This window comes from Neopsephotus bourkii, unplaced genomic scaffold (assembly GCF_033783945.1).
Source record: "Neopsephotus bourkii isolate Nb327-2 ecotype Australia unplaced genomic scaffold, CSIRO-AGI_Nbou_v1 NB_1346, whole genome shotgun sequence".
NCBI classification, from domain to species: domain Eukaryota; kingdom Metazoa; phylum Chordata; class Aves; order Psittaciformes; family Psittacidae; genus Neopsephotus; species Neopsephotus bourkii.
This window is the reverse complement of record NW_026901826.1, coordinates 206,090-230,158: the sequence shown is the minus strand read 5'-3', so window position 1 is coordinate 230,158 and position 24,069 is coordinate 206,090. Positions and strand designations below refer to the sequence as shown.

At 45.3% G+C, this 24,069-nt stretch overlaps 1 protein-coding gene across 1 annotated transcript in view; it reads left to right on the top strand.

Moving 5' to 3' along the window:
* Positions 1–20,651, top strand: part of NPEPPS (aminopeptidase puromycin sensitive) — a 32,898-nt gene extending 12,247 nt beyond the window's left edge. Inside the window, exons 3-23 of the mRNA XM_061366454.1 lie at positions 3,237–3,314; positions 4,317–4,438; positions 5,315–5,422; positions 6,548–6,748; positions 7,196–7,292; positions 7,398–7,431; positions 8,772–8,886; positions 9,836–10,000; positions 10,262–10,366; positions 10,628–10,688; positions 11,508–11,617; positions 12,206–12,269; positions 12,832–12,971; positions 13,491–13,625; positions 15,090–15,309; positions 15,895–16,037; positions 16,763–16,819; positions 17,269–17,376; positions 17,600–17,755; positions 17,866–17,913; positions 20,101–20,651. Of these exons, the coding sequence (XP_061222438.1) occupies positions 3,237–3,314; positions 4,317–4,438; positions 5,315–5,422; positions 6,548–6,748; positions 7,196–7,292; positions 7,398–7,431; positions 8,772–8,886; positions 9,836–10,000; positions 10,262–10,366; positions 10,628–10,688; positions 11,508–11,617; positions 12,206–12,269; positions 12,832–12,971; positions 13,491–13,625; positions 15,090–15,309; positions 15,895–16,037; positions 16,763–16,819; positions 17,269–17,376; positions 17,600–17,755; positions 17,866–17,913; positions 20,101–20,253 (2,420 nt within the window). The 3' untranslated portion in view covers positions 20,254–20,651. The remainder of the gene's footprint in view (positions 1–3,236; positions 3,315–4,316; positions 4,439–5,314; positions 5,423–6,547; positions 6,749–7,195; positions 7,293–7,397; positions 7,432–8,771; positions 8,887–9,835; positions 10,001–10,261; positions 10,367–10,627; positions 10,689–11,507; positions 11,618–12,205; positions 12,270–12,831; positions 12,972–13,490; positions 13,626–15,089; positions 15,310–15,894; positions 16,038–16,762; positions 16,820–17,268; positions 17,377–17,599; positions 17,756–17,865; positions 17,914–20,100) is intronic.
* Positions 20,652–24,069: the final 3,418 nt, after the last annotated feature.

Below are 24,069 nucleotides of genomic sequence, written 5' to 3'. Positions count from 1 at the left end.
GGAGAGGGCTTGGCGTGACAGAATGTGTAATGGTGGGGGTTTTAAGGAGGCCTGGCCTGCATTGGCAGGGACAGTTTGGGAATATCAGATACCTCTGACTCCTTGAAAGGATTTTACAACCACTGGTTTCAAACACACGAGATGGGAAAGGGCTCGAAAGCATTAGTGTTCTAGGGAATTGTGTCAGCATAGCTCAGTGGCTGATGCTGGAGGAGCTCAGCGTGCGCTATGTCAACACGTAGCTCTTTTAAGCCAACATGCTTGATTTGCAGGTAGAGCAGCAGTGTACACACTCGCTGCAGCTCAGTTGATGACTGCAAGTTCATTAAGTCACCATACCTTAATTGCTGGGGACTCCTCCATGTCATGGAATGAAGGCCACTTTAAAACACCATCTCTTGCACTTGGCTTCATCTTCCCTTTGAAATACGTGCACGTTTGCTGCTGCTTCAAACCTCTGGCTGGGATCCCCGTATATAAGCATGTAATACAGCAGTTAATGAGCCTGGTTACTGTACTCTGGTTGCTGTGCAGTTTCAGAAAGGCCTCTTTGGAGGGGCTCTGATTCATTTCCAGTGCTATTGTCAACTCTGATACGGAGTGCTCCGAGCTGGGGAGAGTTGCGAGATCAGATCTTTATGCTTTTTCTTTCCCAAAGACATGGAGCACTAACAGCTTTTTCCTTTCTCATGCAGCTTGGTCCAGGCTCTGTACTAATGTGCTAGTGATTAACTTGCAACCTTGCCGTGCCAAACTCTCCAAAGTTCACAGGCTGCCAAAATTGTGTTGTTCTCTTCAGGAGCTTTTGTATTCAATGCTGTGAGGAATTCAGACAGCCTCTTACTGCAATTACATCTTTGTTATAAGCAGTTCTCTTAAACTCTTAACAAAAAGTATTGTTGATGGCTTTCCATGGTTCTTTTTCCTCTGGATTAAATTAATGGCACTGAATAGTTAGTTTATAAAAAAGAAAGTATCTTTGAATCTTTCATTTTATTCTGCTGGTTTGGAAATCAATGGATAAGCAGCTTCTCTTTGGGAATGGCAAGAAATTGCTGGAACTGAGAGTGGAAAGACCCCAATTCCTCAAAGAGTACCCATGTCGTGAAGCTGGAAATGAGCGTTACCTTGTGGTGGAGGTGGATAAAGCTTTTATGTGTTCATGAGCTGGTCAGGACAAGCAGGGCTGGGGTATCACACAGCTCTGCCTCCGCAGTGGGGATTGGGATCAGCCTGTGCTGGGAGCACAAGGCATCAGTCCTGAGCTGGCTGTTTCCAGCCCATTTAAACTCTAACTTGTTTAAACCTGGTTTCTAACCATGGTGTAATTGGGATCTAACACTGGAAAAGTCAGGTTGAGAAGCCCTTTGGAACAAGCTTGCTCTCTACATGGTGTTTTCCCAGGGACAAAAAACTCCTAAAGGTCTTCCTTCTTCCAGTGCTGGACATAACGCCTGTGTCTCCTATGGCTTTCCTAGTGCAGGTTATAAAGGTTATAATGTATCAGCACTACAAATTCCAATACACCAAAGAAGAATTCACTTTTGGGATAGGAGGAGGGGGAAACTTGATCTCCATTGTCAACCTTTGGCAGAAGATCTGCATAACCCGCATTCTTCTGTATTTCTCAGTTTCAGTAGGTTAGAACTATGATCCTCAAGTCATGGTGTTGTTTGTCTTTGCTATCAGATTGTTTCCATTCGAAGCTGTAAAAAGATAAAAATGGGTTTGGTTTGGTTTGCTGTGGTCATTTTAAACACACACAGAGAGCAGGGGGGAAGTGTTTCTGCATTCTTGTACTGATCTGTATCAGGCATTTCTCAGGTTTGCCTTCAGCCTCTGACCACAGGCTGCCAGCTCGGCTCTGCAGGTTGTCCAGCAGCAGGATTCCTCCCTGGAAGCCTAACATAAATTCCCAGCAGGTATCCAGCCCTGCCCGAGGTCACTAATATGCTGTTGCAGAACAGGTTTGTTGTCTGTTGGGCTCTTAAAGATAGCCAGGGTCAAAATTCAGTGGCTCTAGGTGTAGTCAGCAGTCAGCTCCATTCGCTGTTGCTGGGGAGCCCACTTGGGATGTTGTACGTTAGCATTGTTCCCTGAATATCTTCTCTGTGACTCTTCTATCACCTCCTTTCCTGCCTCAGTGTTCCCCAGAGTTACAAGAAGCAAAGCTCAACTACTTTGTGTTGCTCACTGCCCCAATGCTTGCTGGCATTTTGATGTCCTTGGCATGTATTCTGTTTGAATGGTCCATCTGATCCCTCTTGGAGTTGATTTTAAAAGTCTTTGGAACTCCTCAGTACAGACCAGTTCTTCTCCTTGGCCCTCCAAAGAACATTTTTTCCTTGAATTTGTTTCTGTACTGTATTTTCTTTTACAGCTAGAGTTGTTTTATTGTAAGCACTCGTGGATTATGTACCCTGGCATGGTGGTTAGCTCTGATTAAACACTGAGCAGAGCCCTGTGAAACCAGTAGTTAAGGCTAATGCATTCATGCAGTTCCTGCATTTGTTCTCTGTGAGCAGAGGTTGGTATTAACTCTGAGTTAAGGCTGAAATGAAATCATGCTATTCCAGAATAAATAGCACTTTACATTGTAGAAGAACAGAAACATGTTTCCTGTTGTCACATATGGAACAACTTAACTGAACATCTCGTGAGCGTGCTCTGGCTGCCTCTGAAACCAAATACCTGGATCCTTGCAGGGATACTCGAGCATGGAAACAGGTCATTGTAAATTAAATTGTTGTGTCAAACAAGCTTTGTTCTTCAGAATTCCATGTAAGGAAGGTTTTTCTTTTAGGATATTCCTGTATCACCACACTTTCCAGCATTCTTTCTTTGTCCTTTGCGACCACTCAAAGCTAGTATCTACTTCAGTAGAGAACTGAAGCTGTTCATTGAATCTTTCTTCCTAAATCAATTTTAAAGGACCTATAAAGGTTCCTAGAACCATTTCATGATCCCAGGTGTGTTTTCATTTGATTTGAGTGATGTGAGAGAGCTGGGACAAGCAGCTTGTGTTAGGAATCGTTGAAGCTTGGAATGGTCTGGGTTGGAAGGGACCTTAAAGACCATCTAGTTTCAACTGCCAGGTTTTCGTTGGTTGCTTGCATTTTTAGCTTTGTGGATTCTTCAGAAGCATGTTGTTGGATTTGGCTGATTCAGTTCATTTTAAATGTTCAGAACATCTCTGGGCTTTCTTTCAAACCAGGTGGTCTGTTTGTCTGTTTCAGAGGTACATGCCACAGGGTTCAACTATCAAAATGAGGATGAAAAGGTTACTCTTTCCTTTCCCAGTACTCTTCAGAAAGGTAAGAGCTATTTTCATGCTTTCAGCCATGTGTTTAAGACATTTGCACTCGAGAAAGCTGGAGTGGGACAGCTCTGTTTTCCCTGAAGTCTGGGACTGCAGTGCTCCCTGGGGAGTCTCTTCACTGTAAGTCACTTTGTGAAGCCTTGGAGTTGAAGATGCTGTTTCACTAATGCTAATGTTTGCTTCCAACACCTCAGGTGACTAATTCTTTACTTGCTCTTGGAAGTTAGGCTCAGAAGCTATTTATGTTAGCTACTGAGGCTCTTTTCCTCTTACCATGAAGGAGCTGATCCGAATTACTGCAGTGTTTTCTTAGGCATGACCATACTAATTCGTTTGAAACTGCTACAGTTTTTTGTTCTGAGAAGCTTGTCAATTGAAACTCAGCTCCTTGATTTGAATAAAGCAGTTTTAGTTCATCCTGACCAATACAAATAGATTTGAGGGTGGTAGAATTTTCATGTCTCGTTCTATGGGGTGTTGGCGTGCTGCCTCCCTGATCAAGATCAGGTTTCCCCTTTTGCACTGAGACATTGAGGGCAGAATAAATCCTGAGACTAATTGACTCAGAAGCTTGAACGCAGCCAGTGCTTGGTTCTTGGAATACATTTCATAGGATGCTGTTATTATGGAGTAGCCACCTCTGTATTTGCCAACCTGACTCAAAGGTAAGGACTGTGGGATCAAACATCTCAGCTGGCTGGAGGGAGGTTCTCCTGGTTATTGCATTGTGTTTAGAAGAGGAGATGAGGTCTGCAGCAGCCTCTTGCTTTCTGGTCAACACTCAAATGCTGTGATGGGTCTGGCTTTGCCTGCATTGTTCTACTGGAGCTGCTTTTGTGGAAGGAGAGTGAAGGGTTTCAGGGAGGCCGGCAAAAGAAGTGATGGCTGGGGATGAGATGAAGGGACATCAGCTGAGTGGCCTGGCCTGAAGGTCCACACCAAATAAACCTCCATTTGGCACATGTGACTAACAATGTCCCATCTGTTTCTGTTACAGGGACAGGGACACTAAAGATAGACTTTGTAGGGGAGCTGAATGATAAAATGAAAGGGTTTTATCGAAGTAAATACACCACCCCTACTGGAGACACACGCTATGCTGCTGTCACTCAGTTTGAGGTATGGGCTGTGTTATTTTTTGGGGGGGGGAATGTCATTTTTAACACAGGATTTACACTGAGAAGAAACAAAGACACAGTTTCCTAGATTTAACTCTACTCATTAGGTTAACTTGCCTTTAGTGTGGAGGGATAATACTAAAAACCCAGCTTTTATGTTGCAAATTCAAGGTCAGTAAATTCTGGATCTGGCAATTCCCCAGCTAAGGATCATGCTGATGTGAAATGCATCATATATATCCAGTAGCAGTGTTTAAGAACAGCTCTTTATTTAGATGTAGTCACATACCTCTGTATAACTTGCCTTTATGAAGCCTATTGTATTAATACAACACTTCGCCTTTATCTCAGTATCTTAATTACACCCAAAATATGAGCCAGATTCTGCCTTAAGTATTACATAAACCCTGGACATCACAACAGAATTATAATCCCATAGTTATCTGCCTGGTTACATAAAAGCAGGGAGCACTTCCCTGATACAAATGGAACGTTTCATGGGCGCAGTGTGCTGACAGAACACAACTAGGGGGTCTTGTGTGTACGGTCTGTGAATGCCTGGGTGCCCTTTCTGCTTTCACATGACTGGGCTTTGCTTCTGTCATGACTCTGCTGAATTCCACTCCGCCTGTAGAATTCCATCAGAGCACAGAGTGCTTTTCTGCTGCTTTTTATTATTTTTCCTTAAAACCAAGAGAGAAATCCAAATAAAATGCTCTAACACAGAGGTCAAGAGCATCAGTGAAGAGGCTCCGCACCAATGACTCACTAGCATCCATCCAACTCCTTGCCTCTGAAATGTGCTGCGTTTTTCTCTGTGTGTTATTGCCACAATCTCTTGCCATTTGGTTGTTTAATGCTCTTTTGTTTCCTTCAGGCTACCGATGCTCGCAGAGCTTTCCCTTGCTGGGATGAGCCTGCCATTAAAGCCACATTTGATATTTCTTTGGTGGTTCCTAAAGACAGAGTAGCCTTGTCCAATATGGTAAGTTCTTGATGTGTGAGCAGACTTTTAAACGGAGCTGTAGGAACTGATTATTTGAGAGTTAATAGTGCGTGATGAGATTGCCATGTCAGGTCCTAGCCCAAAACCCAAGCAGGTTGTACAGACCACAGCGGTGGTGGGTTAAAAAACCCTTAGCAGATGTCAAACCATGTGCTGCTTGATGAAGAGTGACTGCAAAGAAAAGAAGCCTTCATGTGTTGATATAGCTGTTATAGCTACATAAGCACTAGAGATAAATAAGCATGTTTTCTGCTTCAGGGAATTTCTGGGATAAAGCGTGCAAGTGGATGTATCTCAGTCACAAATACAGGTTGCTACTTGATCTATGGTGCATGTATCTCTAGATTACGTTGCTGGAGAAGAGCAAGTCAGTTTAAAAATAGACTTTTTTAATGCCAGTAGCTGACTTTCATTGTTACTTGTAAAGGCAAACCTCACCCGCATGGTTATGGTTTCTGACCACGTGGTTGTGGTTTCTGTTTCTCTTCATCAGGGATGGGAGCGATAGGACAAGGGGTGATGGGTTCAAACTTCAACAGGGGAAGTTCAGGTTTGATATAAGGAGGAAGTTCTTCTCTGTGAGGGTGCTGAGGCGCTGGCACAGGGTGCCCAGAGAAGCTGTGGCTGCCCCATCCCTGGCAGTGCTCAAGGCCAGGTTGGATGGGGCTTGGAGCAAGCTGCTCCAGTGTGATGCATCCCTGCCCATGGCAAGGGGTTGGAGCTGCCAAGGGGTTGGAGCTGCATGATCTTAAGGTCCTTTCCAACCCTTGTTACTCTTTGATTCTATGATTTAAAAGTGAAAGCCTGATGTTTTTACTGGGATGTGGGCCATACTTTCTTTGAAGGCCAGCAGCTGATAGCTGGAATATGAAATATTCATTCCATAGTAACGGAATTTAAGTTCTGAAAGTCCACTTCCATGGCGACGGGGCGTTTTTAGTTCAGAAGGGGAGCTACGTCATGGTCTGTATCCTTAAAATCATTGTCAGAGGAGTCCGTTCATTTCTGAATGCATGACTCACACTGATGGCATAGTCACTCAAATGGATTGTGTAACCCAGTTCCCCTTCCACAAAACTAACTCATTCCCTTTCCTGTTGGAAGAATGTTGTTGACAGGAAGCCGTACCCGGACGATGAGAACCTGGTGGAAGTGAAGTTTGCCCGTACCCCGATAATGTCCACCTATCTTGTAGCCTTTGTGGTGGGAGAATATGACTTCGTAGAGGCCAGGTCCCTGGATGGTGTCTTAGTGCGTGTTTACACTCCTGTGGGCAAAGCAGAACAAGGAAAGTTTGCATTAGAGGTAAATGTGCTCAGGGTGACTTTGGTCCTGCTGCAGTGACCTCCGCCAGCCTGGACTCCTCCTTCAGTTACCTCGGTCCACACAGAGCTCGTGAGGCTGCTTTTGTTGGCTTTAATGGCTCAGAGAGCCCTGGGCATGGTATTAAAGAGAATGGCAGCTGTGGGCAAACTGATGTCTCTAATGACAAAAACATACGGTTTAGTTCAGCTCTGATTTGGTGATGGAGACTTGGGCTCAAAGATGATGAGAAATGCTGAAGGGTAGGCTACAGCCTGGGAGAAAAAGGGGATGGGAGTCTTCCAAACCATTGTGCTCTGGAAGCTGGGAATGGGGCTTCTGGAAGAAATCTTGTGTCTGCTGCTTTCTTAGGGCAGTTTCAGTCATAAATTTCCAAGTTTCACCAATTGTTCTAAGTTAACATAACATTTCTCCTCTCATTTCTTACAGGTTGCTGCTAAAACTCTGCCTTTTTATAAGGACTACTTCAATGTTCCTTACCCTCTTCCTAAAATTGATCTCATAGCTATTGCAGACTTTGCTGCTGGTAAAGTAACTCACTTTATTGATGAACTGTCTTTTATTTGAATTTCAAACCTTTAGGAAGAGGTGTGTATCAATATCAATAAACCTTTGTATTTATTTTATAAAGGTGCCATGGAGAACTGGGGCCTTGTTACTTATAGGTATGCTGTTAAAATACTGTCTTTCCCCCTCTTTGTTCACTAATTCTTGGAAGTAATTGGATTAGTTGTAGGCAGCTGTAATTATTGGGTATCATCCCAACTAAGACTGAGTAAATACCTTCAACTCTCGCTTCGGTTTGGATGATTTTGACTTCTGCAGCAGCGTGCACTGTACAACCCTTAGGAAGGCCAGAATGAGTTAGCACAACCACTGTCCAAGGGCGTGAGGTTTTGAAGTGCCTGGCAGCACTGCCTGTTCCACAAGAGAACTTTCTTCATCCCTTTCCCCCCCCTTATAAAAGTGATGTACTCACTGACACAGCTGGAAGAGTTACTTTATGTCATAGGCAAGTTGGTAAATTACACCCACAATGCAACCATGTGGAGACAAGTAAATTACAACGAAGGACTTGCCTTCCTTTTCAGTTTGCTTTATTTTTTTCCCTTCAGCTGATCAAGCTGTTGTACTTTTGCTTGATATTATTCCACTCTCTGTGCTCATTGTTAGAATGCTTTTCCTTCCACTTTGGACAACATTGCTCTTGTCAGCTTTGGACTTTAAAGCCTGGAATAGGTGGGATTTCTTCTGCTACGCTTTTTAATTTGGCCTTAAAAATTGCAATGGAAAATTGAGCCCAGGTTGAAAACTAAACCCAAATCTGCTTGTCTGCTTAGCACAGTGTTGATGAAACCTGGTGTTTTACTCCTTGTAGGAAAAAAACCCATTGTGCTGTTAATTCCTGCCCTCCATACACTGTTTGGCACGCTTGCTCCATCCCTTTGGGTTGGTAGAACCTGCAGGCACCATCCCTTTTGAGATCCCCTTTGAGTGAGCCACCAAGTCCTGCTCATGACAGGGGGGGGTTCTAGCTTGTGTGCCTGACCTAGGGAGTGCTTGTGTGTCTACATGTGTGTGCCCTGTGTGGAGGCTTGTGTGCGGTGGCGAGTGTAACACGGCTGGTTGTGCACTGGGAAGAGCTGGAATTCCTTTGGGGATGAGGGAGGGAGAGACTTGCTGTGCATCCATCATGCAGTGCAAAGGGAGTTAAGGATCCTAGATTATGTAGGTGAGCTATTGTATAAATGAAGGAAAAAGCTTTCATGCTCCTGCCTGGGTTTTTGCGCTGGTTCTCTTGCATGCCATAAGGAATTAATGCTCCAAAGCATTCCAACAGCTGTGGAACTTCCCAAAATAATGTCTAAACTGAAACAGCTTTTGGTTTTTCTCAGTTGCAATGATCACTTTTTAGCTTGCTTAGGTCATTTAACCTACTTCTGATTGTGTTTTATTCTCTGGGCATGTACCACTCTGTTGAGTTTTCCTTCTCTCTTAACTACAGGGAGACTGCATTGCTCATTGACCCCAAAAATTCCTGTTCTTCATCTCGCCAGTGGGTTGCTCTGGTTGTAGGACATGAACTTGCTCATCAGTGGTTTGGAAACCTTGTGACCATGGTATCTAACAGTTACAAGTTCTCCTAGTTGTCTTTGACATGTGCTTGGTATCATGTGTGTGTTAAGTGCTCCTTTATAGCAGGCATGCTGTATTGAAAGCAAATATTTCACTAGTGTTTTATTACCACTTTTCTCTTTACTAGTGTGTTCTTTAGAAGTATTCCCAGATCTTTTCCATGTGATGTTCAGTTGTTTGAACACAGAGTTGAGTAGGTGTTCCATGGGAATGATTCTGGTTAGCCAGGTTGCTTGGAAGCAGTAATCCACTGTTTTCCTTTCAGGGAGGCACAATTCACTCATCAGGCTTTTTATACCAAGCAGGCTGAGTACCAGCTCAGCCTTGCAAGTTCTGGTCCAGAAGTTGCTCAGTAGTAGCTCATCTGGATCACTTTGGATATGTGGGGAGCTGCCAGTCTCAATGCTTTGGTTATTTAAGTCATTTTGCCATAAAAGCCAGCAAAGGCTGAAATCTGCAAAGAAATCCCATTTAGTGCTAAAACCTGAAACCTCTCTGTCAGCTTCTGCTGCTCACAAATGGCTTCAGCTTACTCCATTCATTAGATTCCCACATTCCTTTTCCCAAGACCCTGCAAGCAGGTGCTTGAATCCAGGTACTTCACAAGTTGGGGAGTTCCTTGTGTTGCAAGCAAGCAGTGCGTGGCTTCTGCAGCCCTAAATCAGCCAATTTTAACTTCATTTGGAATCTCACTTGTACCTGAGGCATTTTCCTCCATTCAGAGTTTGTAAAACTTATGGGGAAGGTGGGGTTTGGGTGCTGATTACTTCTTGGGTTGAGGACTTCTTTATAGAGAGGAATTTGTGCTTACAAGTGTTCCTCTGATTCGCAGTGAACTAGGCCCTTAACAGCTTATCTCTGCTGCAGACTTACTGTGGCTTACATGAAACTGTTTGGAAGTTTGTTCTTCATTCTATCATCTTCTCTTTCCAGGAATGGTGGACCCACCTCTGGCTGAATGAAGGATTTGCCTCCTGGATTGAGTACCTGTGTGTAGATCACTGTTTCCCCGAGTATGATATCTGGACTCAGTTTGTTTCTGCTGATTACACCCGTGCTCAAGAGCTTGATGCCTTAGACAACAGCCATCCTATTGAAGTAATTCTGTCTTCTTCTATTTCCACGGGGGTATTTTTGCATTTGGGTAAGCGTTGAGCCAAAGGATTGAAGCAAAGTTTGTTCGATTGAATACCAAAACCTCAGTTAAAGGGGCAGAGAATCCACTAAGATAACTTAGTGATGGATGTGCATGTGCTTTGTACAGGGAGAAGTCAGCTCCTTAAACACTAGAACAAGCAAAATCAAAACCTTAACAGCAGTTAGCATGGTTCTGACTGTGAATTATCCCATTTACCACAGGTTAGTGTTGGCCATCCCTCCGAAGTAGATGAAATATTCGATGCTATTTCTTACAGCAAGGGAGCATCTGTAATCCGAATGCTACATGACTACATTGGTGATGAGGTAAAAAGATTGCTGTTAAAAAGCCAAATGTAGATTGTCAAATCTTTTCACAGTAAAAAAAACCCTTAAATCTGTGGTTTGTATTTGGGCTCTCTTTGAACTTACCAAGGAGAAATAAGGTAGTGGGAAAACGTAGGAGTTACAGATGTACGTACTGATCCTAAGATTCCTTGGCTGATTCTTGAATGCAAATGCAGTGTGGAAGGGAGGACTGAAAACCCTCCCTCCTGGTGCCATTACATGTTCAATTGTATGTTCCAGGACTTTCGGAAAGGAATGAATCTGTATTTAAAGAAGTTCCAGCAGAAGAATGCAGCTACAGGTAACTGGTGGTGGTTATGTGCTTTCTAGAGAAGTGATTTCTGGAGACAGAATTCTTGATGGATTCTCAAACTGCTTTTCCACCTGAAAGAATTGGAATGCAAGGAACTAATTGTATTTAGTTCCTTGCTTCTGGTTTCATACAATGAGTCCCCTGCCCAGCCAGAATTCAGCATCCTTTAAGGGTTCTCTGTCTCAGGAGTACGTGGCTGGGGTAATCTGCAAGCACTGCATTTCCCCTTGATAACCCCATCTGTGTCCTAATCTAATTTAGAAATGGAGTATGTTGAATTGCCAAGTAAGCCTTTTTGCAGGCTTCCTTTTGCAGTATTGATTGCATGTATGATTAAACAGTTCAAAGTCTTCCCTAACATCGCACAGCGCTTTCTTTACTCGAACCCTTTTTGTGTAGCAGGCATAAATATGGAAGAGGAACATCATGCTCTAGCAGCCAAAACCAGCCCCTGTTGTTCGATCAGCTCTTGGCATAATAGATGAAAAGCTTTAAGGAAAAGCTTTTTCTGTTTACCGTTTTGAATATTTGATGCTCCTTTTTGCTCATTTATCACAATGTGTCTTGATTGCATTTTTTTGAGGAGTAAAGAAGATTTCTTCTCCCTCTTTCCCCCCCGTGAGTGGTTTAAACTATTGCCTTTTTCTTGCCTATCACTTGTTATGGTTTGATAAAAGCACAACCCAAAACATGAAGGACAAACAGGAGTAGCAATACAGCCTCCCCCATCCGGTGCCCACAGAGTGCCCTAATAGTGCCTGACATGGCAAGACTCTGGGAGTCCTGAGTCAGACTTCTCTTCTGCAGAGGATCTCTGGGAAAGCCTGGAAGAAGTTAGTGGGAAACCTATTGCTGCTGTGATGAACACATGGACCAAACAAATGGGATTTCCACTCATTTATGTGGAAGCTGAACAGGTAAATCTAACTGTGTGGTTTTCAGCACTTCAGATGGCAAGTTCTGTCTTGAGCTCCCAGTTATGTGAATCCCTCTCTTTGATCAGGAGGCAGCACAGTGGGTCACTGTTGAGTGACAGTTCTATGTTGAAGAGAGGGGAAGTGCAGCTCGCTTGAGGAACCTAATGCAAAGCAACATGGAATTATTCCACAGGCTCTCTAGATCATGTGCTGGGAGTTTGCTGACCTTGCCTCTTGGCTCTTTGTGTGTGAAATGTGTGTGTTGGGGGGAGGGAGTGTCTGACTTAGCTCCCTTTGCCACACGTTTTGCTTCTCCCTCCAGTTGAGTTGTGCTTATTCTACAAGATTGCAGGGTGAGTGAGGATTACTGCCTGGAAGCTGAAGTCAGACAAATTCAAATGAGGAATGGGGTATGTGTGTGTTAACAATAACAGTGATGAATGCTTTGGAATCGTTTTTTGAGGTAGCTTCTTTTTCTAGAGGAGTGTAAGTTACTCCTTTGAACAGAGGGCACAGGAATGAATCGTGATATAGAGAAGCTCAGATGAGATGTTCTGAGAATTCCTTTCTCTCTTTTCCCTCTCTCAGCAAGAAGATGACAAAGTGCTGAAGTTAGTCCAGAAGAAATTCTGTGCCAGTGGACCATATACTGGTAAGATGAGTGCTAAGAGCAGGAATGGTGTGTGCACTGCTTGCTGTGCAATAGCAGAGATGAAACCACAGGCAGGTGCTCTGCTTGGGTACATGTGTTGAAGTATCTGTTAAACTGTAGAAAAGCCAAGCTCGACTGCTCTCACATGTGGTTTCCATGTCCTCCTTGCATGGAGAACAGTGTTTATCTGCAGCCTTTGGTTTGGGTTTCATTCCAAGATGCTTTTCTGATGGCCAGTTTAAGGCCATCTGAGGAACTGTGCAAGCTACTGGCTTTATAGAAGTGCTGAGATAAAAATGCCTCTGGAAGCAGACACAGATTCCACCCGTCTTCCATGCTTAGAGAAATTAAAGCATTTGGCTTGAAAGGTGATTTATTGATTCTTGGGGTTTAGCTCTAGAATTGCCCTTTTCCTTCAGATTTGTGCCTTTTTAGACTTCAGTCTAAGGAGCCTTGCTTCAGCTGCTGCTGAGCCTAGTCTGAACATCAGGCAGGGTATCTCAGTGTTGGGTGCACCCATTCTTTGTCTTTAGCCCTTCCTTTTTGTTATCTCTTCTCTCAGGGGAGGATTTGCCCATGTGGATGGTCCCCATAAGTATTTGTACAAGTGATGACCCCACCTGTGCCAAAATGCAAATACTGATGGACAAACCAGAGCTCACCTTGGTTTTGAAAGACACCAAACCAGACCAGTGGGTAAAGGTGAGTTGACACCAAGGAGCACGTATTCCTGGAAGGAAGTCTGTCACTGTCATGTTCCCTCACATTTCATTTGCCTCTTCTTTTATTCTCCCCCCTCCCCTACAGTCTTGTTTTTCTTATGGAAGGGCCTCTCTGTGCTGCTCCTCTCTATAACACTTAATGTAGTCCTTTGCCTTCCCAGACTAGTCTAGACAATTAAAACCTGAACCTTATAGAAGCCCAAACCATAAAACCAGTGTGCAACCAGAGGCAGCAGTTGAGTTGAACTGGGGGGGAGGCTTTCCTGGTACCCTATGGCAGCCCCAGTTTAGTTAAAATCCATCCTGAGCAAAAATAGTCCTGTTCATCTCTCATTAGTGGGAAGGCTTTTGCTGTTGGCAGATGAGTACAAATCTGTGAGTTGAGGTCTATCACAGACACCAGCCAAACTGAGAAAGATCTCATGGTCCATAAACTAAAAAGCATTTCCTCCTTTGTTTCTTACTTCTAATTCTTGTTCACTCTTTTGGTACTTTTCAGTTAAACCTTGGAACAGTTGGGTTTTACCGTACCCAGTATAGCCCTGACATGCTGGAGAGTTTAATACCAGCCATCAAAGACCTCTCCCTACCCCCTGTGGACAGGCTTGGCCTGCAGAATGATCTTTTCTCTCTGGTAAGCAACCCTTTGCTACTCTATTTAATAGGAGAGCTACAGGAACTGCAGAAATGGGTCTCTGAAGAGGCAAGGTGCCTTTGGGATTATTGCATACATCACAGCTATTACCTTGACAAGTTCTAACTTGTAGTCTAAGACTTAAACCCTATGGAAGCAGCGTCTAGAACTCCTGTTGCACTCTGGAGGGGAAGAACTGTAGGGTTCTTACTTCCAAAATCATTTTGAGAACCTGCTTTCTTTTAACTCCTCAAAATAAGGAGATTTCAATGATCCACTTGACTTTATCAAACCCTGTCAGCACCATGTGCCTTATGCAGTTGGGCTTGTAACGGTCCTCCACTGGAGGAGGTGCCTGTTGGGGCTTCTCACTGGGATTGCCCCCTAAGCTGGTGTTGCCAGCTCTGAACCATCAGCTGCTGTACTCTGCATTTCACAGTGTGTTTCTTCTTCTTGCTAGTCAGCAAGTGTATGGAGACTTCTAAACATGTGGGCTTGATACCCTGTCTCTCTAGCTTGTAACTCCTGTTGTGGTTTAGTTGAAGGGGTTTGAGACTGCAGCCTGAATCCCAGACTGGTTTGGGTTGAAGGGACCTTAAAGCTTATCCAGTTCCAAACCCTTGCCATGGGCAGGGACCCCTTCCACTGGAGCAGCTTGCTCCAAGCCCCTGTGTCCAACCTGGCCTTGAGCACTGGCAGGGATGGGGCAGCCACAGCTTCTCTGGGCAGTCCAATGAGCAAATCATACACGTAAGAACATTGTGTTAGGCTCCTCTTTTGGTTTCAGTATTAATCATGTTTTTATCATAGGTGAATATAGCTTAGATAATAAAAATTGATCTTCACCTCTTTTCCAGTACCATAAATTACTAGTCTAGTTCCAGATTAACAGAAATGGGAGGCATCTACAGGAGGTATTACCAACTGCACTAAGTGTAGAGGTGTTTTCATGCCTCTGTAAAGCAGTTCACATCAGCTCTCCCTGGCAGGGGTGCAAAGGCAGTGGTACTTCTTGTACTGCTTCATGGGTGCAGCAGGAAGCAGACTTCTGCAGCTTTTCATTCCCAAAAAGCAAAACTTCAGTCTCTAAATCTTTACAGTTTTTAGTTAAAATAAGATTGCTGGTGGGTGGCTGAGAATAACTCTGGGGGTTTGCTTGTGCTTGCCAGCATCGCTGCAATTCTGTTAAGTCATTTGATTTCCTTCTCTGTTTCTTGGTTGTAAAATGTGCTTAGAATTGTGTAGCTGCCTCCTTGTAAAGTGCTTACCTGTGCATAAAAAGCATCGTGTGCCATGAGGTGCTTTGACTCCAGTGTTAACTCATCTTGGCAGAACCCCGCAACAGAGAAACTAGAGTTTATATGCAGGCTGTGCAAACTGAAGGCTATAATATAATGTGATGTGCTCTTAAATGGCTTAATTCTCTTTGGAAGTAAGATTAATCTGTGTTTTTTCCTCTCCCAGGCCCGAGCTGGAATCATTAGCACTGTAGAGGTTCTAAAAGTCATGGAAGCTTTTGTGAATGAGCCCAATTATACTGTGTGGAGCGACCTCAGCTGTAACCTGGAGATTCTCTCAACTCTCTTGTCCCACACAGACTTCTATGAGGAAATCCAGGTGTTCGTGAAAGATGTCTTTTCACCAATAGGGGAGAGACTGGGATGGGACCCCAAACCTGGAGAGGGTAGGAAACTTATGCTCTGAAATCCAGTAGTGCTTTTGGAAAACTCCTGTCTAAATGAGCCATCAAGATATTGGGAACGGGGAGAGAAGGGAGGAAGAAGAGGCTGAAGAGGGTGTTCAGGGGTATTTCCATGCTTAAAACCACACAAACCCCCACAATAACCCCCTGTTATCAAGCACAAGCTAAAATGGTCACTGGCTGATTACAGATCTTCTTTAGCTTTGCATCTATTGGAGTGCCTAAAACTCATTAGACTGCAAGGTTGGAAAGCCATATGTGTGTGTGTTTGCTTGTCCTAGCCCTGTTGTAGATGCAGATGGTTACTAGTACAGCCTTAGCTCAGGTTGCAGGCCTAGCTTGATGTGTTTGGGCTGGAATCATCTTCTCCTGACCCTCTTGCCCTAAAAAACCAATGTGTTCTCCAGCTGGCACCAAGGAAGGTGAGAAAAGGTTTCTTCCGATATCCTCAAGCATGTGGAAGGGTTCTTATACAGCTCTTTCTTGATTACTTTAGGTAGAAGAACACTTAATTATTGAATTGTGTCTCCAAATAATACTGTTTTCCTCCTGCTCCTCACTCATTAGGTCATCTAGATGCACTTCTGAGAGGGCTGGTCTTGGGCAAACTAGGAAAAGCTGGGCACAAGGCGACATTAGAAGAAGCCCGACGCCGATTTAAGGACCATGTGGAAGGAAAGCATGTGCTGTCAGCTGATCTGAGGAGTCCTGTAGGTTACTGTAAATGTTGGTTCTCTAAAGGCTGTCCCCTCTGTCTTAGGACTGTGTGCACTGAGCTCTTGGATTTCCAAGGATAGGGAAGGTATGGGACCAGCTGGTTTTGGCAGAGGTAGTGGGAGCTTGGAGAAGTCCAGTTATGAGGAAAATTATACTGGGGAGCATGGTACAGTCATCTGTGTCTCTTGAATCAAGTAAGCCTCATCTCTCATGGCCAATACATAGTCCTAACTCATAAGCTCAGCTGTACCACACTGACAGCCACAGGGCAACTCCGGTCTCTAGAGTGTGTTGCTCTTTGGGTTTTGAAGACTATTTAGGTGCAGTGCTGAACTTCTACTCACTTGCATCCAGCCATGACCTGCCTGCATCCTCCAGGTTCGAAAGCATCATGGTCAGCTTGGCTCTGCAGAGCACAAAGTCTGACTATGGTGGATATGTACTGAGCATATATGAAGTACTTAATGCTTAGGTGTGGCTTGGTACAAAGCTCTCCATTTCTAGTGTTTTGCCATGGTTGAAATTAACCAAAATCATGCTGAAATTGAGGAGGAGCTGAAGGAGTTGATGCATCTCTCAAATCCACTTTTAACATGGAAGGGATCAGTGCCAGATCTGTTCACTTGCCTGAAATCTAACCCAAACATGTAGAGATTGATGGTTGCATTTCTGAAAGTGTGGGTTTTGAAGGACCTTCCTTGTTTATGCTCTGTCTTAGGTATATCTAACTATTTTGAAGCATGGAGATAGTACTACTTTAGACACTATGCTGAAGGTGAGTGCACACTCTCGTTACCACTGCCAGCTTATGCAACGAGAAGCTAAATATTCCACCCTACAAGTTCCTCTAAGACGTAGTAGCTGATGTTCTACAGATGATGTGAACTCTTGGGCTTCCTTATGGGCTTCCTTGGTCCATGTGTAGTAGGAAATTGCCACCTAGTGGAGTGTTGCAGCTTTCAGTTTAGGATTCTTTCTCATTGCTGGGAGGCGTGGTCCTCCTTGACCTTATATAGTGGTGAAGATGAGTTTATTACTACTGGTAATTCCCGCTGATGTACGTGTAATGAGGTCTGTAATGTGGAGAGCTGCAGGATGATTCATGAACAAGTTCAATTTGTCATGTATTACCCTTGACAACTAATCTAGCAGCTTTAGTTCAGTGCTGGGTAAGAAGACAGCATTTAATCGTGTGCACTAATATTACTCCCTTTGGCTTTGAAGCTTCACAAGCAAGCAGACATGCAGGAGGAGAAGAACCGAATCGAACGAGTTCTTGGAGCCATCTCTCAACCAGAACTGATTCAAAAAGTTCTCACCTTTGCACTTTCAGTAAGTCATTGGGAAAGCTGCTGCTTCCTTCACCTCTGCTGATGGAGTGCTTGGAATGCATTAGAATAGGAGGAATAGGAGGATTAAATCTCTGAGTTGTATCTTAAAGCTTGGGAGGGGAAGATGAAGGTGGCGTTCACAGATGGGATGTAGAAGTGCATAAAGCCAGGATGTTGTATTTGTTGGAACACTCTTGAATACCTGTCTACACTCTCACCTTCAGGAAGAGGTACGTCCCCAGGACACGGTATCTGTTATTGGTGGAGTAGCTGGAGGCAGCAAGCAGGGGAGGAAAGCTGCTTGGAAATTTGTAAGGGACAATTGGGAGGAACTTTATAATCGATACCAAGGTGGATTCTTAATATCCAGACTAATAAAGGTACGTGCAGCTGAGACAAACCCTGTTCATGTACAGGACCAAACCTAAACTGTTAGATCTGAGATGCTAAATGCTTACCCTTGGTTAATGTGGTGTTTTTTTTCCTTCAGCTAACAGTGGATGGATTTGCAAATGATAAAATGGCTGCAGAAGTTAAGGTAAGACATTGTAAGGAAAGGAGCGATGAACTTCATCTGTGACAAACGTTGTGTGCCCTGGGCTGTAAGCACTGATGGAAGAGGCATGAGTTTGTGCTTTGAACTGTGCCTCTATTTTGTCTGTTGCCCAGTTCCCAGATTGCTTTAGGTTATTTTATTGAAAGGTGTTAAATTGGCATTTTCAGAGCAATGTGATTCCCATTTCATTACTTTCACTCATTGAAACTTTAGCAAATCCAGCCCAGTTTCTGGCAGGGATTTTAAGCCTCCCCAAAAGACAACCTTTAAAGATAGCTGTAGTAAAGCCAGTAGTTGTCACAACTTCTGTAGTAAGCTGAAACTCAAGCTGCCACTTTCTCCCTCCCCACACTGATACAACACATTTGGGGCTGATGGCACTAGCACCCAGGGGAATTAACACAGCAGGAACTGGTTAAATTCCATGTTAAACAGCTTTATGTGATCATTTGTGCTGGGCACTAAGAGCAAGGCTTTGATGCAAAGCAGGTGAACGTGTTTGTAGAGAGTCTGTTGTGAAGTTGGTGGCTCAAGGTGGTGGGATTTCAGTGCTGGGCTTGAGCATCCCCTCGGTTTGGGAGCACAGGCACTGGGCTTGGCAGAGTTCTGATGGTGTGGGTAGCTTTTATCATTTACTCTTTGCCCATTTACAGGGACTCCTTGGAAGAAGAAACAAAAATATGGCCCTTAATTATCAATTTCTTGTTAGGAAATTGCTTGGGAGGGATTCTTATTGAAAGGACAAGCTGAGCCGTGAACTCCATCCATCAGTGTTTATCACCCAGTGATCTCTTCTTAGAAAGGATTTAGTAGCAGAAGTGATTTCACAGAGGAATCTTCCTCTATAGTCTTAAAGAACACTTCCCAAACCACTTCCCAGACCAAATCAGAGCTGCTTTCCAGGGTTGCTCCCTGAGGCAGCAGGCCTTTAGCTGGTGCACTTCATGCGGCTGCGTCTCTGTGTCACCCTGTACTGGACATGAGGGTGACTCCCAGCCATGCCAGCTTGCTCTGCCCTTTAACCAACCCTAAAATGCAAAGTCACAGCAGCCTCTGGTGCAGTTTCTTCAGCTGTTTGCAAGGGATCGATATTGTTGCTTCTGGAGGAAGAAATGTGAGACTATTCAGCAAAACTCCTGAGTGCTGCTGGTGCTTGGAGGTCATTATGCAGCTTGGAAAGAGGCCTAGGTAGAACGCTCAGCAATCTGATACCCAGACAAATGCTTCTGCAAAATGACTCGAGGCTTCTGTTAGTGTCTTCTTCCAAGTATCCAGAAATACACACTTGATTTGCTGCTCGCTTGTTGCTTCCCAATGAGGGACTGAACTCATCTCAAGTGCTGCTTGCTGTCCCTGGTGTAGAAATGCTGCTTTTCCTGAGCAGAGAAATGGAGCATTTTGCTGTACCTGAAGTTGCCCATATTCCAAATGTGACAAGCAGCCTGCAAATGCCTCAGTGTGTGATGTTGGTGGGAGCAGGACCATGGGCATAGAATCACAGAATACTTAGGGTTGGAAAGGACCTTAAGATCTTGCAGTTCCAACCCCCTGCCATGGACAGGGATGCATCACACTAGACCATGTTGCCCAAGGCGCTGGCCTTGAACACTGCTAGGGATGGAGCATTCACCACTTCTCTGGGCACCCTGTGGCAGTGCCTCAGCACCCTCACAGGGGAGAGCTTCTTCCTTATCTCCAACCTGAACTTCCCCTGTTTCAGTCAGAACCCATCACCCCTTGTCCTATCACTCAAGTCCCATACCCAGCATCCTTGTAGGCCCCTTCAGACAGTGGAAGCTGCTCTGAGGTCTCCACGCAGCTTCTCTTCTCCAGCCTGAACAGCCCCAATGTTCTCAGCCTGGCTCCATATGGGAGCTCCTCCAGCCCCTGCTCATCTTCATGGCCTCATCTGGCCTTGCTCCAACAGCTCCAAGTCCTGTTGCTGAGGACACCAGCACTGCACACAGTTGGGTCTCATGAGTGCTCTGCTGTAGAACCTCAATCCCATAGCTGTATAACCCAGGGAGCTCGGTGACTTCTAATCTCCCCTGTGCCCGTGTTCCACCCTGATGGATGCTTATGTACCTTTTCCATTACAAAGCCATCACACTTAACATTATTTACAACTGACTCCATTGTGCTTTTGTGCCTCCTTGTCTCCCCATACAGGCCTTCTTTGAGAGTCACCCAGCTCCATCAGCAGAGCGCACGGTGCAGCAGTGCTGCGAGAACATCCTGCTCAACGCAGCTTGGCTCAAGAGGGACGCCGACAACATCCACCAGTACTTCCTGCAGCGCAAGGCCCCACCAGCCATGGTGTGAAGCTGTGCATGCCCCTGCTGCAGTCCTGCTGCCGCCTCATGGGGAGAGGGAGGAGCGACCCCACCACCTGATTCGTAATGCCAAGAATTTGGAGTCTTTTTTTCTCAAGCCAGTGGGGATTGGACAATGAATGTAGTTTAACTGGTTCCTGCTCACACTCCAGATTGAAATCCTAGTCAAATTCTCAGCAATTCAGCAAAAAAAAACCAACACAAACCACACACAAAAAAAAGAAAGGAAAAAAAAAAGAGAGAGAAAAATGTGTAAATATGATAGTAATAAACTAGAGCATAACAAAACTGTGAAACTTCCTCAAGCCTTGTCAGTGGTTCAACTATTTAACACCCCCCTCCTGACACTTCTTGACAGATGTTCTGGTTTTTACACCCTCCCCTCCCAAAACCAAGTTCTCAAATCAAAGGAACCCACTGGTTTCTGGGTCAGTGGCATTTTGTGGCGAGCCCGGGGCAGGACTTGGGTGAATGCCCTCTTGAGCGTGGCGGTGTGGAACAGGTCGCTGGGGAAGGCAGGTAGCTGGTATAACATAGAGTCCGTGCAGCATTGGAAGCGTGAGGTTTTGGGGAGAGATGTTCCTGCAGCACCCCCTTACTCCCCCCCCCAACCTCAGGATAGCGAGTTCCCTCCCTTTTGTGTTACCTCTCAGCACAAAGACAAACTGTTCTGTTGCTCTTCGGTTTTCCTCCTTGGATCCACTTGCTGATGTCCTTCTTAGAGATAACGGGATTGTAAGGAAACATCTTTCATAGCCACATTAAAGAAGAGAAAGAGTCATGCAATTTGTTTGGGTTTTCTTTATTACCCCCCCCTGCACACACACTCCCTCCCTAAATTGCACCCTCCCCATGCATGCAGATGAGGAGGTGACTCCCGTGTGGCTGCTCTTGGGGCAGGCCTCTCCTCCTCGAGACACACCATTAACCTGGCTAAAAGACCCAGCTTATCCAAGCTCCTCCTGGCCCTAGCAACGGTAGCTTCTTGTTCCTTTCTTGTGATGTCGATGGTCATTTGATTCAGAAGCCTTAAATTAGTGATGACTGACGTGCTGATGAAGTCCAAGCTCTGTGCCATCATTCCCTTCCCAAAGCAGCGTGGTCTACTAACCAGGCACGACACCCTCTAATTACAAAGGTTGGGAGTTCCATCTCTTTTTACCCTTTAACAGGAAGTCCTATGTGGTGTGGCTTCACTGTGTTTCGGAAGGTCATCAGACTAATGTCAGACTGCTTCCCTCACCCGGTTTTGTGCTATTGTTTAAAAAGAAAACGAAGATTAAACCAGTTGGCGTTAATAAAACTGTCAATGTGAAACCCATGGCCTCATCCTGTGTTCTGTTTCAAGAGCGTTGCTGCTTTCAGAGGACCTCAACCATGGAGGGAGCAGCCCCAGGTCTGGTGTCCGTGGTGCCTTTAACAGCTCCAAGGAAAGCCTTGTCCTCTTCCTCTGCTCTCAGGGCTTAGGGCAGCGGGATGAGCACATAGACCCCAAGTGTAAGTAGATCTTTGTGTAATCTGAATCAAGAGTGGAGCTGAGCGCTTTAACCAGGGAAAGGAAAAGGGGGAAGAAATGTGAATAAGCAGATTTCTCTTAAATACCTGAAGACTCGAGGGATCTGCAAGAAGGGATGGGATTGGGCAAGTGCTGCTGATGCTAACCATGATGAGCCATAACAGGGACATGCACCAGGTCAGTTACTAGTGAGGTGCAGAGCTCTTAACCAGCATCATGTTGGTTCCTACCCCTAGGGCTGCTGAAACAAGGCTGAAGCAGGAATTCTCTGCCTCCCCATCACATCTGTTAACCCGCCTGCGGGTTTTCCCTGCTGTCAGCACTGCAGAGCCAATGGGATTTCAGAGGGGTAAGCTGGTTTCTCTTCTGCTTCTTGCACATGGACAAAATACCATGCAAAGCTGTGATTCCAGCGGGAGCGGTGATGTATGAAACGAGAAGGGCCGGAGCTGCAAGCTGAAGTGATCTTGTTTGGACTTTCAACAATGCAGATGACATGCAAGCAGTGCAAGGAGAGGGCCAGAAATAACAAGGTCGTGGTCAGTGAGCAAACTGAATGGTCTGCAGCAGACTGACCCGGCCTGGGCTCTTCTGCATGCAAAGAAAGTAGATTTGAATCCTTCATGGAAGCGATTTGGGATTTGGCCGCTTAATGTGAAACCTTTTTCATCACAGACACTGGTTTGGGTTGGAAGGGACCTTAAAGGTCACCCAGCTCCAACCTCTGCCATGGGCAGGGACCCCTTCCACTGGAGCAGCTTGCTCCAAGCCCCTGTGTCCCAATCAGAGGGCAGCAAAGAAAGAAACTTATGAACCTTTAAAAAAACAACCCAAAAAAGAGCAAAACCCCGGCCTTGACTTCCCAAATCCTTCTTTAATGTGAGCTGGTTTCTGTCTGTGCAGGGTCATGAGCTGCAGTGAGGTCCCTGCGATACCCACCATTGACTGTCCCTGTGATTAGCTGTTACATCGCTGTGTTTCAGAGACTTCACACCCATGTGCTGCTGTAAAGGTACCTTAAACACATACAAAACACTTGCATGAGTGACAGTGCTCCATGTGGGGCCATCGTAAAGGAGTTTTGGCCACCAGGATCATGGCTTGTGGCAGCCATAGAGCTGGTACCAACCTTTTCCACTGCCAAGCAGGTCCTGGTTAGCAAAGGCAGATGATGCGGGGCTCATCCTTCAGTGATGATGTCAACGTGAGCACCCTTCCACTCCCACGGAAGAAGGACCAAGCAGTAGCAACCGATCCCAAACCCAAGCTGAATCCCATTTGGGCTCAATTTACTGTGCTAAATTTGTGGTTTAAGGTTAAAGTGAGTCATGTTCCAGTGAAAATGTGTGGGGAAAACACATGGATGTGCCAAAACTCAGAGCCAAAGAGAGCTGTGCTCAGCTCGCATCATCTTCGCTGCAGTCACGGTGTGGACTCTTCCTTTGCAGGCCCCCAAACCAGGAAGGAAAAGTGAGGTTATGTGCTTGGAAATCATTCCCTCTAAGCAAGAAGGACCAGGTGAGTGTCTCTGCTCAGCCCTGTGTGCTGGTGGGATTCCAACCATTCCAGGTTTCCTTTTCATTCACCTGTTAGGAACATCCATCTTCTCCATCGCAGCTAAGTGATCCTGCTGGCTGCTCCTGCGATGGAGCACACAGGAACCCACCCTGCTGCTGCAGCTCAGGCTTAGGGCCGTGCTGAGCACTGAGCAGCTCTGATGGGAGGTTTTGGTCCCGATGGAGGATGCACGCGTTGTCCTTGCAGTGCACGTGGTGGTTCGTGTCAGCTGCTGCTTGTGTTAACTTCTTAGACCTGGCATCAGCTGAACTCTGCCTTTATGGTGCTTCCTTAGAGGTTTCCACTGTGCTCCAAGGGTTGGGTGGATATAAAGTCAAAGATCATTCCCATCCCTTGAAATTGAGGTAGGGTTTCCTGAAGGTACGTCAGCCCCATAGGCTCAGGAGGGGAACTTGCTGCTTAGTTCATATTCTAACCATGCAGAACTAAGCCCAAGGACCCCGTCTCTGACTCTAGCAGCTCTCTGCCAGTGGCTGTGGCTGGTTTATGAAGGCAGGAGATGATACAAGCCTCTGTAATGTGAATGCTGAGTATTCCATTTATGGCCATGAGGAGAAAACCAGTGCATGGAGCTCACAGCTTCAGCCCCAGTGCTACCAGGGCAGGGGGGAGCCGGCTCTAGAGCCTCTCTCATCCTCATCTGACACTGGGGTCTGGGGTTTTCATTGCTACCAAGGGCAAATCTGCACAAAACTCTTGAATCTTCCTCTC